Source organism: Blennius ocellaris, assembly GCF_963422515.1.
Source record: "Blennius ocellaris genome assembly, chromosome: 3".
Taxonomy (NCBI): domain Eukaryota; kingdom Metazoa; phylum Chordata; class Actinopteri; order Blenniiformes; family Blenniidae; genus Blennius; species Blennius ocellaris.
In genome coordinates, this window is record NC_137652.1 from 8,104,062 (window position 1) to 8,118,177 (window position 14,116).

Below are 14,116 nucleotides of genomic sequence, written 5' to 3' on the forward strand. Positions count from 1 at the left end.
GGGCCATTTACAGCGGCGTGTTGGCAAAGACGTGAGCAGATGCTCATGAACTAATCTATAAATGTGACAATAAAACCTGACGGGACAAGTGTAAGACATAAAAATGTTAATAAAGGAGATAAAGCAGCAGATGGTTCCTGGAAACCTAAAATGAATTCCTTTGGATGAGAGCCAGTCACCAAGGAGCTCTGTAGTGCCAAACCTGGGACATTTTTCTTGTCAGATATTCTTTGTTCAGGATTTCTACTGCAGAGCAGGTACAGACCACCGAAAGCCATCTGTGGTGCTATGTCTTTTTCTTGTTGGACACATGTACAAAATGTGTGTATATCTAATATCTATATGCAGACTATGTTGACACTGGTGCTAGTTTTCTTCTGGGAGTTGGAGTCAAGTATAATTAAGTATCAAGTATGACTATAGTTTGTTTTTTTTAATAGGGATAAATGGGAAAAAAAACAAGTCATTAAGGACTTCCCCCCCAAAACAACTCGGAAATTATATTTTAAAGAACTTTTTCATAACATAGGGACATAAAATATAATAATACAACTCAATTATATTAATTTCATAAGGCACAGAGAATAGGTAAGAAAAAGGAAGAATACAAACATGTCAGGAACAGTATTGACATTAGGTTAAATTGGTCATAGTGATTAAAGTAATTAAATAAAAACCCTGATAGCGTTATATTAACTAAAAACATAAATGATCTGTAACGAAACTTCTTTTTTTGTTCCTTTTAAGTAACCCCCACCCACCTCCTCCGCCAGTCAGGGTTGTTACACTGTAAATGTAATTTTGGTTCATGTCAGATAAAGTATATATTTTAAGTATTCCTTGCAAAAAAACTAATCTATTTATTTTTGTTTAGAATGCAAAATACTTAGGTGCAAATAGCCGTGAATGACAAGCCCTTGACTGAAAAGAGAAACTCCAAGAAAGGACAACACTCACAAATCCCACAGACACCAGACAGAGGTTTTATTGCTTCAAGAGCATTTTATTTGTAAAGGCCTTTTGTTTGTCTCTCTCTCTTTTTTTTTTACTAATTGGAAATTAATGTGGTAAAAACTGTTGTAACACCAAAGTTTTCAAATGGAATGAGGGGAAATCAGTTACTATTTGATTATTATTAAGCAGGAGCCGTTGCCGTTTCTCCTCCTTGTGTTTATTAAAACATTCGCGTTCCTGAAGTGTGGAAATCAGAGTCGGGCAGTGGAGTCTGGACAAAAAGGTAAAATCCCAGATTTATATTTACATTTGTTAGTCAAACAAATTGTCTTACTGTACACTTTATAAAGTTTGTAGTCTGAAAAGCCCCAAAACATAACCCTCGTGGGAGGAGTGAAGCAGGAGGGAAACTCTTTTCCCAGTATGATCTTTTAAAATGTCAGTCTTTATTATATGAAAACACATTTTTAGAGATGAAATAATCGCCAGTTCAACCGATACAAACCCATCTTCTGCACTGCTTCATCCTGGGTCAGTGGGAGCTCGAGCCAATCTTGGATAACGAGGGGCAAATGGATGGATACATAAAAAACCTCAAATACATATAATGGGATGTGCAGAAAGCCCAATTCTTACGTAGGAAAAACATGAATACTCCTCACAGAAAGGTGGACTCAAACACACACCTTTCTCAAATGTGAGTAAGATATATTTAGTCTACAACCTGCATCCAAAGGAAAATTATAATTGTACATTTAGTGCCAAGCCATAAGTCAGGGGTGTCCATCCTGCATAGTTTTAGGTCTTTTATAATTCAGCCAGGAGATGTGATTATAATAAAAGGCGACTTACTGAACTTGTTTTTTTTTATTATTATTTATATAAGCTTGATGATGACATCTTCATTAGATGCAGATGTGTTGAAGCAGAGATATCTGAAACATGCAGGGAGGTGGCCCTTAAGGACCAGGCTGTCATAAACGCCCCAGTTCTGACAGCTGTGGACTATATATATATGAAGCCCACAAATAAATGTATAGAACTCCCACAAGAACAGCTTCTTCCATCTCAATAGATGTTAACAATAAATCATAATGTGAAATACCTTATCCACTTCCAGCAAAAACGTACTTAATAAACGTACAAAATAAACTATTTGTAATAATAATAACACTTGAACTGTAAATCTACATGGTATGGAAAGACTTCATTAACTGGAAACAGTGCAATGTGTGTACAGGTTTTAATTACTCTCCTGGTTTCTTCATCAATACCTGTTCCACAGAGGTAATGTGTCTGTACAACGACTAAAAGTCATTAATCATGGAATACGCGGGAACATCCTGAGGGGGAAGTGTTCACCATCACAATGGCATTCCGATCAGATTCCTCAGATACCAGAGCGACACCATCCGCCCCTGGATTCAGGGGGCAGGTTGAGAGAGGCGCTCGATAGCAGAAACATTGACCAAAGTTTAGGATCTAGATCGATATCACGCTTATAAAAGAAGAAAAAAAAATACTTGGGTCAACTCGGCGCAGTGGCATGTGCAATACTGCTGGGACATTTTGTTCAGACTTAACTACAATTGTGTAGCGCAGAAGTTGAGTTTTATAGAGTTTTTTTGTTTGTTAGTTTGTTTTCTATCAGGAGTACATCGGTTTAGTTCCTATTGTTCACTGCGTACACTCTCCTCTCTCAGAACTTCTCAGAGTTTCTCTTGGGGGGGGGGGGGGGGAGATGTCGCGCGGTGCGCGCATGGTGGACAGTGTAGTCTCGTGCAAGGATTTGTCCAGACCTCTGAGGAGGTTTAACGCGAAGGTTCCTCCTTTCTTTGTCTCTTCTCCGGCTGTTTACAACCACTTTTCCTGGTCATCCAGGGGCGCTTTACCGCCACGGATCCCTGGTTGATTTATCGACCAGGCGTGCAGCGTTTCAACGTGTCCATTGGGATCTTTTGGACTACATGTCCCATGGTTGGAGCCCTCGAGCTTTCCCAGCACGCCGGCGCCTTCCCAGTCCGCCCCCTCCCACCCCCACCCGCACACTTCATCAAGTTGCACAGAGATACAAACAGCTCCGCATCCGGTTGCTACCTTCAAAAACTCTCTAATGGCATTCACAGCAATAAGATCTTAGATAAATACATTAAAACAAACGATTTCAAAAGCATATATACATGTATGCATGCATTTGTTTTTAACGAAAAAGGAACATGTAATTGTACGCATTTGCAGTATAATAAAACACTGTAATAATATGAAGAAACATTCAGGGATTTGCGCCACAGCAACATACTGTATCAGGTTTTCTACCTATTCAAAGCAACTAACCATGAACATTTTACAAAAATTTGCAAGGACAGTACTAAGAATATTTTTTAAAACAACATCCTATTGTTGTTTGTTTTTTGTAAAGAGTCACTGTTCAGTTGGAGATGTAATCAGAGAGTGAACTGATTTGATCATGACCTCTCTGTCTGAGTGGTTTGTGCCAGAGTGTACCCTTCCCTTCCCCATTGTGGGGTGGGGTCCAGCATCTCACAATGGATGGATCCTTCCTCGTAACCATTGTAATTAACGCAAAGTTGTCTTTTAAAGATCTAAAATACAACATTGAGGCTTGCGATGATGTATGATCTAGAGACAGTGGCACTGTCGAAAAGACAAGGGGCTGAGTTGGACGTGGAAGAGATGAATATACTCAGATTTTCATTGGGAGTGTCCAGGAGAGATAGGATAGGGAATGAGAGGAGCAGTCTAGGTGGTGCAGTTTAAAGATAAAGCAAGAGAGGCCAGGGTGAGATCGTTTGGACACGTGTTGCTGGAGATGGAGCTGAGCTTCCAGGCAGGAGGGGAATGGGAAGACTTCAGAGAAAATTGATGGAGGTATAGAAGGGTGATGGTCGGTGTAAGAGTAGGGGAGGCTGAGACTGTGGTGACACTTGACATGAACAGTCAGAAGAACAACAATAACAACAAGAATAATGTTGTAGTTTATTTTTTACCAAGCATTCAACTATTTCAGTCTCCAAGAATCATTCAGGAATCATTCAAATCACATACGGCTATTGATCAGATCATTTCACTTTCTTTATCACTGTATCTATTAGAAAAGCAGTCCTCCTAACAAAATTACATATACTCACACACCCCCTAAAAAAAACACGTGTTTTACCTGATTTGAATTGTTGCTTGTATTAATTTTTGTTGTTGTTTTTTGAAGCTACAAGGCTTCGTTGTTGCGTTTCAGAGCTTTAATTGTTGTAGTTCGGATGCTGACTTCCGGTTTGTCCGCCGCTCTCTCCGGTCGGCTTCACTCCGCTCCAGAGGAGGGTGAGTTCAGGGAAAGACGGAGCCGAGCCACCCTGTCAATCACAATTAAGGAACGATGGGAGTAAACTGGTAGCAAAAGCTCAGCGAAACCACCGTGTGTTTACGGCCGAGCTGGCCTCCAGTTTGCGGGCGGACGAGCCGAACTATGCGCCGGGTCCGGTGCGGGACGCGCCACACATCCGACTTCTCCAACTGGGAATAATCGCTTCCACTTTGACGGGAATTAGCATGGGGCGGCGCAGATAACAACAACAACAACAACAACAACAAAAGAAACTTTACGTTACCTGCCGCCTATTTCTCTCTCTCTTTTTTTTTTTTTTTTTAATTTTTGAATTTCCCCCAGTTTGGACCAAACACACACAAGTGAGCGGCGGTATTTGTTGGGAAAGGTGGAGCCGCGGAGGTTCGTGCTGATTCGGGATCTTCTCGCTCATTTCGTCTACAACCGGAGGAAATCTGCGGTGTGCGATTCACGGACCTGCACGTCCGTCGGTGAGTCAGCACCGACGCTGTCACAGTACAAAAAAAAACAACAAAAAAAAAAAACCAGATTTATTTGAACTTTTACTCCAGTTTCGGTCGCTCTGTTGGAGCTTGAAGAATTTACTTTTTGTGTGCGTTTGTTTCAGGTACAACAGGACGAAGACACTCCCAAAGACAAACGAAACTCCAGGGAGAGGAGCAGATATGAGTGGGGGGGAGGTGGTGTGTGCAGGGTGGCTCAGAAAGTCTCCTCCTGAAAAGAAGTTGAGACGTTACGTAAGTTCACTTCATGTCCTCTTTTGTTGTAATAATAATAATAAAGCAAAGTTAACCTGCTTGGCTCAGTGTGCCAGCCGTTTCCCCTTGGTAGGCCTCGTCTTGTGGGCATTTGCAATAACCGCCTATTGTCATGGCCTTTTTTTTTTCTTTTTTCTTTTTTGTTCTTCCTTCAGTCCTGCAAAGGTGGAGAGGCCTTGATTTGCTCGGTGGCTCCTCGGTAGAGGCTCGTGCTTCTTGTTTTGGAGTTGTAGTTTGCTACTTAGAAATGTGCATTGATTATCTTTAGAATGAATGTCTATGCAGTGACGATCGGCCTGTACCAAAGGTGGTCCGAGACTATGCCAAGGGTTAAATGATTTACCAAACTTCCACAGGAAGCATCGTGACTGTAAAGAAAAGGAAAAAAAGACTTTTGAAGAATTCAGCACAGTGTTGTTTTCGTGGTTCATTGAGCACTTTACCTTGACATGTCACTAATTTGTTGCTTGCCTGTGATCTTCAGTTGAATTTTTATTCCTCATTTGCATATGAAACCAGTTTTTGAAGCTGGTATAATTAGTTGATATCTCGCTTATTGACTTTTGATCGACATGGGTTGGAACTTGAGAGCAGAGATGTTTTGTAGAAATCACAGGTCTAATGGAGCATGTTTTCTCACAGCCTTTTTTTTTTAATTTTTTAAACTGTGGCTTTTGTCTTAGTTGTATTTCTTCAGTTATTAAAAGGAGGATGATCTTTATAATATCTATTATTTTGAGAAGAGTAATCACTTGTAAATTCATGGTACAAGTCAGCTAAATTGTATTCATCATTAATTGGAGGGATGCATTTTTTTTACAGTGCCAGTTCAGCATTCTGTTGATGGGAACAGAAACTCAGACAGAACATTGTTTCGTATATTGGATAATTACAACCATGCTTGTTGTTTCTCATGAAACGCTAAGTTTAGTGAGGGTTTAATTGTCCTCCGGAGAATATGGTACCAAGAAACTCCAGGGTTATTTTTTTTGGTAATTATTAATATTTTTAACAGTTTTCTGGACACATAGTAAGTTTTCTTTAGGCCCCTTGGGGAACTTTTATAGTGCTTTTCATCTCTAATCCTGGGACAGTTATGTGAGTCAAGACTGGAGTGGCTGGAACACAAAAGAAACATTACAGGTCATTAGATTTCCAGTACCGGGGTCCACAAACACCAGTTTGTGGTTTTGTTGTTGTTGTTTTTAATCAGACAAGATCTACAACTTTATGTTCCCAGCATAGTGTTTAGAGGGACCTATTGAGGGCTCGTTTACACAACAACGTATCAAGTGAAAACGCATAGTTTTTGCATCTTTGTTTCAGAGACGCTTTGCATTTACGTAGCAACTTTTATCAAACCTGTGTCCCTTTACATGGAAACGATTGAAACGAGGATACAGTTAGCCTGCCAGGCCACGAGTTGGCACTGTTGGCTGTTTTTGTTATGAAACGGCATGCACAAGCTCGCAGAGAACAATACGGAATAAACATTAACGATGGCAAGAAGGTGCGTTTCCATTGCGTACACGGACATTCATATGGATGTACGGCGAAGTTGCATTGCTATGATGGGTGACTGTCAACTATAAATCTACCGAGTTCCAGGAGAACATGGACCGGGACTCATGACACTCTGGAGCCGCCATTGTTGTTATTGTTTACTCACGCGTGAGTTAGAGTTCAGGTGTAGAAGTACTACTCACTACGGCCGTGGTGCGCATGTGCAGCAGCAGACTTTCTGAAAAACTGCGTTTACCGACATCTACATGGAGATAGAGTTGGGACGTTTTCAAGAAGTTGCGTTTCCATTGGGTCCGGGCAACGTTGTCGTGTAAACGAACAATGAAATCACAACATTCGTTTTTTTGATTTTTCGTTTGAAAACTTTGTGTAAACAGAGCCCAGGTCCTGACTCCTGAAATAGCACATTTCCTCTCTTGTCCATAAAAAGAGGAACTGCAGTTTTGTACCAGTAGAGAAAAGGCCGCAATCATGTAAACAATTCCAAATGTGACTCACTCATAGAGAAATCTGGCAAACTTCTCATTGTGTAATTTAGACAAATTACACAAATATAATATACCTTATAGTAGCCTGACATTAAAGCACTTTAATGATCCAAAGGTCAGAAAAGCAGGCAAGCTGAATAGCACATGAATGAATGAATTTTGTTGTTGACTATTGTTGGGATCCATAGGCAATATAAAGCCTCATTAGAAGCGTTCAAGTTTTTCACCCGTTCCACACACATGTTATGCACTCGTATTTGTATTCATCACCTTTACATTCTTCAGCCGTTCTTCCTGAAGTCACACTTCCTTGGATGACACTGCATTTTAGTGCCGTTAGCACAGTGGTCAGAATAGTTCATGTGTTCATAGCTAATGGCACACTGTCCTTGTTATTGTAGCTTAGTGCAACAGTATTTGCGACAGAAAGTATATTGTTTTAAAGATGGCATTCCCTTGAAGTGTTCCACTTTTGGGCTTTAGTGCAATATCAAAAGTACGTTTCTTGTTACTTTCAATCAGCTTTCCAGCTGGGAAGGTGTGTTTCTATGAGTGATCATATGATCATTACGCTGATAGCGGTGGGATTATCATCCTGAATATTGACTGTGGTCCAGCCCGTGTCTCTTCAGTGATGGTGTGAATGTTTGTGATGGACTGTCGAACCTGTCCAGAGTTTGCCCTTTTAAGTTGGATAACGCAGACAAGAATGTGAACAAATGCATGATGCAACCATTAGTTCAAGTTAAGTTCCTGTCCCATGAGTTTGTCAGCTGTTCTCACCCGGCATCTCCACCTTTTTTTTTTTTAACAGTTTTTACTGATATTTGAAAGTTCTTCTGCCTATAAGCTGTGACACAAACCAGCAACGTCCAGTCACAGTCACCTACAGCCTCCATATTTTCTGGGCTAATGGTGTTACTGACAGGAAATCTTTATGTATGACATACTATACAGACAGTGGATGGCAAATAAGACTTTATGGTCCAAGGATGCTGAGTTGTACAACATCTAAGCATGGGTTACGTTTCATGGGTTTACGTTTCCATCATGCATACTTGAATTATTTCTCAAATTTAGATAACATTTTTAATATTTTTTCCACCTTATGAAAGTGTTTGATCATTTCCAGTCAGTTATCCACTTCCGAGGTGAAATCCCTATAAGGACATTGAAGACGTCTCCAGTTTCATACATTTCTGTGATGAGCTTTTGTATTCGCATCATCTGGTGACGCAGCTCTTTTTTCTTTTTTCCCCCCCTCTTTTGCTGCCGGAGCAGGGGGGTTTCACTAGGACGTTGCACGAGATAAAACACATAGATTTTCATTCACATGTCCGTGTCATTGTGAAATGATTAGAAGTGCGACTTAAAAAAAACCAACAAAAAAGGGTTTGTCTTGAGGAGGCCCTTATTTTCACTTGGCAGTCTGAACCAATAAAGTCACATTATACCGGCTACATCGTCAGCACGTCGCCTCTTCTTGACCTGCCCTTGGTCGTGTATTGGCAGGACAAACGTGATATGTTTACCGGGATTCTTTCAAGGGTACAATTGTTATTCGAAAAAAAACCCAATCTCCTCTTTTTCAGATACTACTGGGAACTGTTTACCGATTCTTGGCCGCACAAAAGGAAGCGCCTGCATTTTTGTCTTGCTGACGTTTTGTTTTTGTTTTTATAATTTGGAAAATCTTTTTATATGTGTATATGTGTATATATATATATATATATATATATATATATATATATATATATATATATATATATATATATATGATTTACATGATCGTGATATACATGATTTTTATTTTATTTTCTTAATAAGAGATCGATTTTAATGTCTGGGTTTTATGTGCACCAGCAAAATAATCTGCTTCAATATACATTCAGTTGTTTGGTATAGGCCGTGGATTATCACTTTTATTTACATAATTGGTCCTCATACAACCTGACCGATTTTAAGAAAACTCCCTTTTTTACGAGGCTCCCAGTAATTGCAGAAGTTGCTGCTGTGTAGAAATAATTAAACAAAAACACAGGATTAAACAGCTCCTCATTACATTTATTAATGCTGTTAACCGGACACGGATGCATGCACAAATGCATGCACGTTTTCCGGCAAAAAAACAACAACAACTGCCTGACGTGTCCTCAGCATCTGCCTCGCACAAATCTCCTGCCTCGCTGCTTTTGCTTCAGCTGTCTGCTCTTCCCATGGCACATCATTCAGAAGCCCAAAAATATGCAAGCCCTACAACACACCCACATTGGTAAACGGATTCAGAATTGTTCGACAGAGGCTGCAACACTTCCTGTACGTTCACGTCTCATTCAAGAACAGCATGGAAGTCTCAGACCACAAGTTGCTTTCATAGGACCTTTCTCAGCCCGTTCGTCTGAACTGTATCCCCCGTGGTTTCCCCATTGCATTGACTCCGCGTCTTCCACATAGTTCTCATTTTGCTCTTCAGCTTCTCCCAACTGCAGATTTCTACCGATAAACATCCACTTGTCAAAGAATCCAGAAAGTGTGAAGAAGGATAGCCTCACCAGACCAGTGGTGTGCTTTCACAGGGACTGATGGACATGCTGGGAGAGAGTTTGCGAGGTTGTTTTCAGAGCAATGCTGTCAAAAGCTACTCTGACTCTACATGTGCCTGTATATTGTCCCATCACATTATGATCACAAAGAAGAAAGCTATATTACATTAAAAGGTGCCCCAAAAGTTCGAATGATTCCAGAAAGCTAAATTGAAATTTAAGTTTCAATCAGGGTATCGATCTGCCTCGAAACAGGGTGAACTGGGGCTGCTTTTGCTGCATATATATATATATATATATATATCATCTTCCTCCAAGGAAAATATACATCAGATATCGTCTTAGTATGTCACCTACTGCACTTTTCACTGCATTTGATTTTCCACCAAAATTGAGAGTTCAATTCAATGGAGAAGGGCTCAGATTCTCTCACTGTCATTGATGCTGGCTATTTCATATGTTTGATGTGTAGAGAGAAATTGGCAAACAAATAAAAAATAGTATTGAATGAACTGAAGGGCGAAATGCAAAACTTAACTATTTTGTTATATAATGCAAAACTATTACCGGTAATTTAAGCTTATGAGCTGTGTTGTGTTTTCAATCTGAAGGTTAAATAGGTTGACTGCAACAAACGAGTTTTATTTAGAAAGATGGGGAAACTGTCTGGTTGTTTGCGTTACAGAAACCTACTCTAGTCTGTCACAACTTGACTTCATATTCATCATGTGGAATCACACATGAATGCCATTATTAATGTGGCAGGATAATGTATTTTTGTCGGTGGCTTTCTCTCTTCATGTTGCCATTGTTTTCTTTAAATATGCACCTCAACTCTCAATTTCACGCCTTTTAGTAGCACTGCCAAAGCGACCTCGTCTGTCGTAATCCTTGTCGTTTATTGGCATGCGCCCACGCAAAACAGATTAAGATTTAATTGTGCACTTTGTCCAGCCCTTAAAAGGGCCTCAGCGCTGCAGCACAAGGTTAGAGGGCAGACCGGATGAAGGAAAATATTGAACCTCGAAGGTCCTCTTCTGATGGCAGTAAAGGGAGACGTAGGACATGCTTCATGCTGGTGTTGAGGCGTCATAGCTTGGAGATTGTGATTTTTATAGTGCACTCCAAAGTCACAGTGAGATTTGACTGGTAGGCTGAATCCGCTGTCATTTACTGACAGTGGAGGAGAAACATGCATACAACTGTCATGGTGTGGTCCAACAAAATCAAAGGCGCAACTCTTTGATTAAGTAGAGGATTCATTAAATCTGCTTAGCAAGTGGAACAGGGAACAAATGCTCACTTTCTGTTCAAACTGCCCCTCCCGCATGCTTGAAGCAACAAACAAACAAGTAACCCGAACGGGATGCAACAGAGGGCCACTTGTGCAGCATTAGCATCTCCGGCTAACAAAGACAAATTACTGGAGCGTGTCCACACCACCTCTGCAGCAGCAGAAGCACGGCCCTCCATTTGGAGCAGCTCGACGAGTGTTGTGTGATCTGCCACAGCTTGAAAATGGATTGCATATGCCATTAATTATTTAAAATCCATTACAAACAAAAAAGAAAACATTAAATATTAATATTTGGGCTGCTACAATAGTTATCGTTACCAGCCCACATATCTTTCGCACAGACTTTGGTTCTTGTGTTATACATAGGGGGGATCAGTTTCATTGTAGTCAAACTGGTAGTTCAGAAATCTTTGTTGTGTGGAGACACGTTCACAGAGAGAAGCAGCAGTGTGTACAATGTGAGTAAATGACGGTCCTTTACGTCACACGTATCAAACTCATTTTTAGTCCAGCCGTCACAAACAACCCGTTTTCATTTCAGCAGTAACTGCGAAATTGTCCCTTACTTGTACTGCGCACAAATTGAGTGCACTGTGAAAATGTTCTCATTTAATGCACATAAGTACACAATTGTTTACAGTTACCTATTTCTTAAGTAAAAACTATGGCAATCTCCCTGTAGTCTGTATGTTATCACAAACTCATCCCCATGGTTTGACTTTGTGTTTGCTCTAATCTTTCCCAAAATAAAAATCACTCTATGTCTTTGGTATTTTTACCTTTTGTCAAAGTCAACCCATACAAACTGTATTGGAACCGGTATTTGAGAAGTGACATGCATCTTTTTTTTCTCACATTGACATCCTTTGTGTCTTGCACGGGTGTTTTCATCCTACTTTTATCAAAACAAAAGGAGTAGAGATGGCTGTGGTGCATCTCCATTATCCTCTGGTTATTTATAGAGGGTAGAAAGCCTGAAGTCGTCGCCCTACACAGAAAAACACAATCAAGAAAACAAAACACTCAAATGAAACCAGAGTGCGGGGCTTTTTGTGGTACTGTAACTGTCATTAGCAGTTGCAAGTGTGTACTACATGTGGGATTGGATGTGGATGTTTTCAAGACTGGATTTATTCTCACCAGACCAAAGGCTTTTTTTTTTTTTTTTTTTGTATGACATTGTCTCTGTTTTTATTGCAGTTATTGCTCTGGTGTTTGCAAGCTTGTGAAATAGTGACTATGGATCTTAATGTTGCAGGTCTGTCATTGCCCTCGGAGCAATGCAAACGGTTTGACAACGAAAGTATGTTCGTTCTAACCGCCTGTCAATTTTAAACATTTGTCTTGTGGTTTTCTCATGTACATGCGTTCACTCACCGCAAATGATGGACTGGCTATTGACATTTAAAAGCTTTCAATGCCGATTCTTGAGAAATGGCTCTTCTTTCCCAAGCACAGTAAATCATTGTTTATACTGGAAAATTGCTGTTTGCAGTTTCAGAATGAAGTTCAACATAAGGATGGTTGTATAGCCGCTCTTGTCTCCTTCCTTGTCTCCCGATTGTGCATCTTTCTTAATATCAACATTAATTCTGTGGTCTACCATCAGTATCGTGGTTAAAAAAAACTTAACTTGTCTTCTTTGTATTTGGCCAGTGTGTTAATTCACAACAGCGCCTTCCGGTGCATTGAATGCTCTTTCCAATGAGATGGTCGCACTAAAGTGACGTCCACACCGTTTGAAGTGCACACAGGTGTTTTTGTAGAACACAAATTAGCTTGCTTTATTGTGAGTGAAGCTGCTTCATCTGCTAATAACATTTCCATGTGGCTAAATAGTGTTTTAATAAAATGTTTACGCTGTATCGGGACACAGCTTGTGGCACAGTATACACTGTATATGATGCATATTTAAGAATTTTAAACCCATGTTGTGTGTGTTTCGTGTGTGTGTGTGTGTTTATGTTATGCTCTTGCACCCTTCTCTAAATGAAATCTGCAACCCTCCTGGAGCTCTGACACTGTTGATTGAATTGTGAGGTCAAGGCTAAAACCGAGCATTTTGTAAACAGACGAGTCTCTCTTTTTTTCCCTTTTTTTTTTTTTTTGCCTGCTGCAGCTGTTTACTGTTGTGAGTGCCAAGTCCACAGAGTAGCCAGTGGTTCTCAGGCCACCTCGGTTTCTGCCGTTTGATACTTGGAACACAGACTCTGAGCTGTGTGTTCCTTTTGGAAATGGTTTCACTGCAGTTGTAAAATGATCCTTTTGTGCCATTTGTCACTCGGCCAAGTCGACCAGTTTCAAGTGCGGCTATTATTAAATGCAGATGACTGAACCCTCGCAAGTATGCTGCGAGGCTAATTTACGCAGGTCGTGCGACGCAATCGGGACGGTCCTCAGGTGCGCAGCAACAATTGAATCGAAAGAAAAGTGTTGCCTCAGATCTGAACTCTCATGCTTGGTTTACATTGTTTCAAGTTTCAACTTGTCAGCTCATGACACCAGGCTGTAAAAATAGTGCATGTCATAAGGCTGCTGTCTATTTCTAGAGTGTAGTTGTAGTCTGATGTGGACATAGACCAGGGCATGTAGGAGAGTGCAGATGGCCAAACATGGTGTAGACTAAGCAGACAAAGGGGCTGCAGGAGTTCATGTTCCCATCAGATTGGTGTGTTTGTGCTGTTTTTATTTTGGGGGGGGGGGGGGGTGTAGCTACCACGAGTTGGGGCAAATTTATGATAATGTGCATTCCCTGAATTTTTGTAAAGCGAGGGAAACCGCCGCAGTAACAATGTTAAAGGACTATACATATGTATGCATTGAAGTCCAAGCTGGGACACGCCAGAGCGGCAATCAATAATTTTGTCATCACTGTTGAGGGAGAGCACAGAGAAAGCAGCCGGGATGTAAAAAAAAAAAAAGGGAAAGAAATTGTGAGTGCTTCTCAAAGCAGCACCATTAGGCAGCCAGTGAGTGCAGCTCTCTGTTCTCTCTGTCTCTCTTTCCGTTCCCAGCGCTTCTTGGCAGGCTCAGACGGCAGGAATGTGAGGCTGCTCTGTGCTCCTCTCTGCTGGTCTGCTGGGGTGTGAGCGGGCCCCGTCCCTCTCTGCTGCTGGCCGCTCGCTCCGGCGCAAGACGGGCCAGACTTGCACTGCGCTGCACTATTTTGCAACGCAACGCACTGGCTGATT

At 40.9% G+C, this 14,116-nt stretch overlaps 1 protein-coding gene across 3 annotated transcripts in view; it reads left to right on the top strand.

The window, feature by feature from the left end:
• Positions 1–4,363: 4,363 nt before the first annotated feature.
• Positions 4,364–14,116, top strand: part of gab1 (GRB2-associated binding protein 1) — a 48,922-nt gene continuing 39,169 nt past the window's right edge. For all 3 annotated transcript variants that reach the window (XM_080520494.1, XM_080520495.1, XM_080520496.1), the window contains exons 1-2: positions 4,364–4,785; positions 4,923–5,052. In XM_080520494.1, the coding sequence (XP_080376620.1) occupies positions 4,981–5,052 (72 nt within the window). In that variant the 5' untranslated portion in view covers positions 4,364–4,785; positions 4,923–4,980. The remainder of the gene's footprint in view (positions 4,786–4,922; positions 5,053–14,116) is intronic.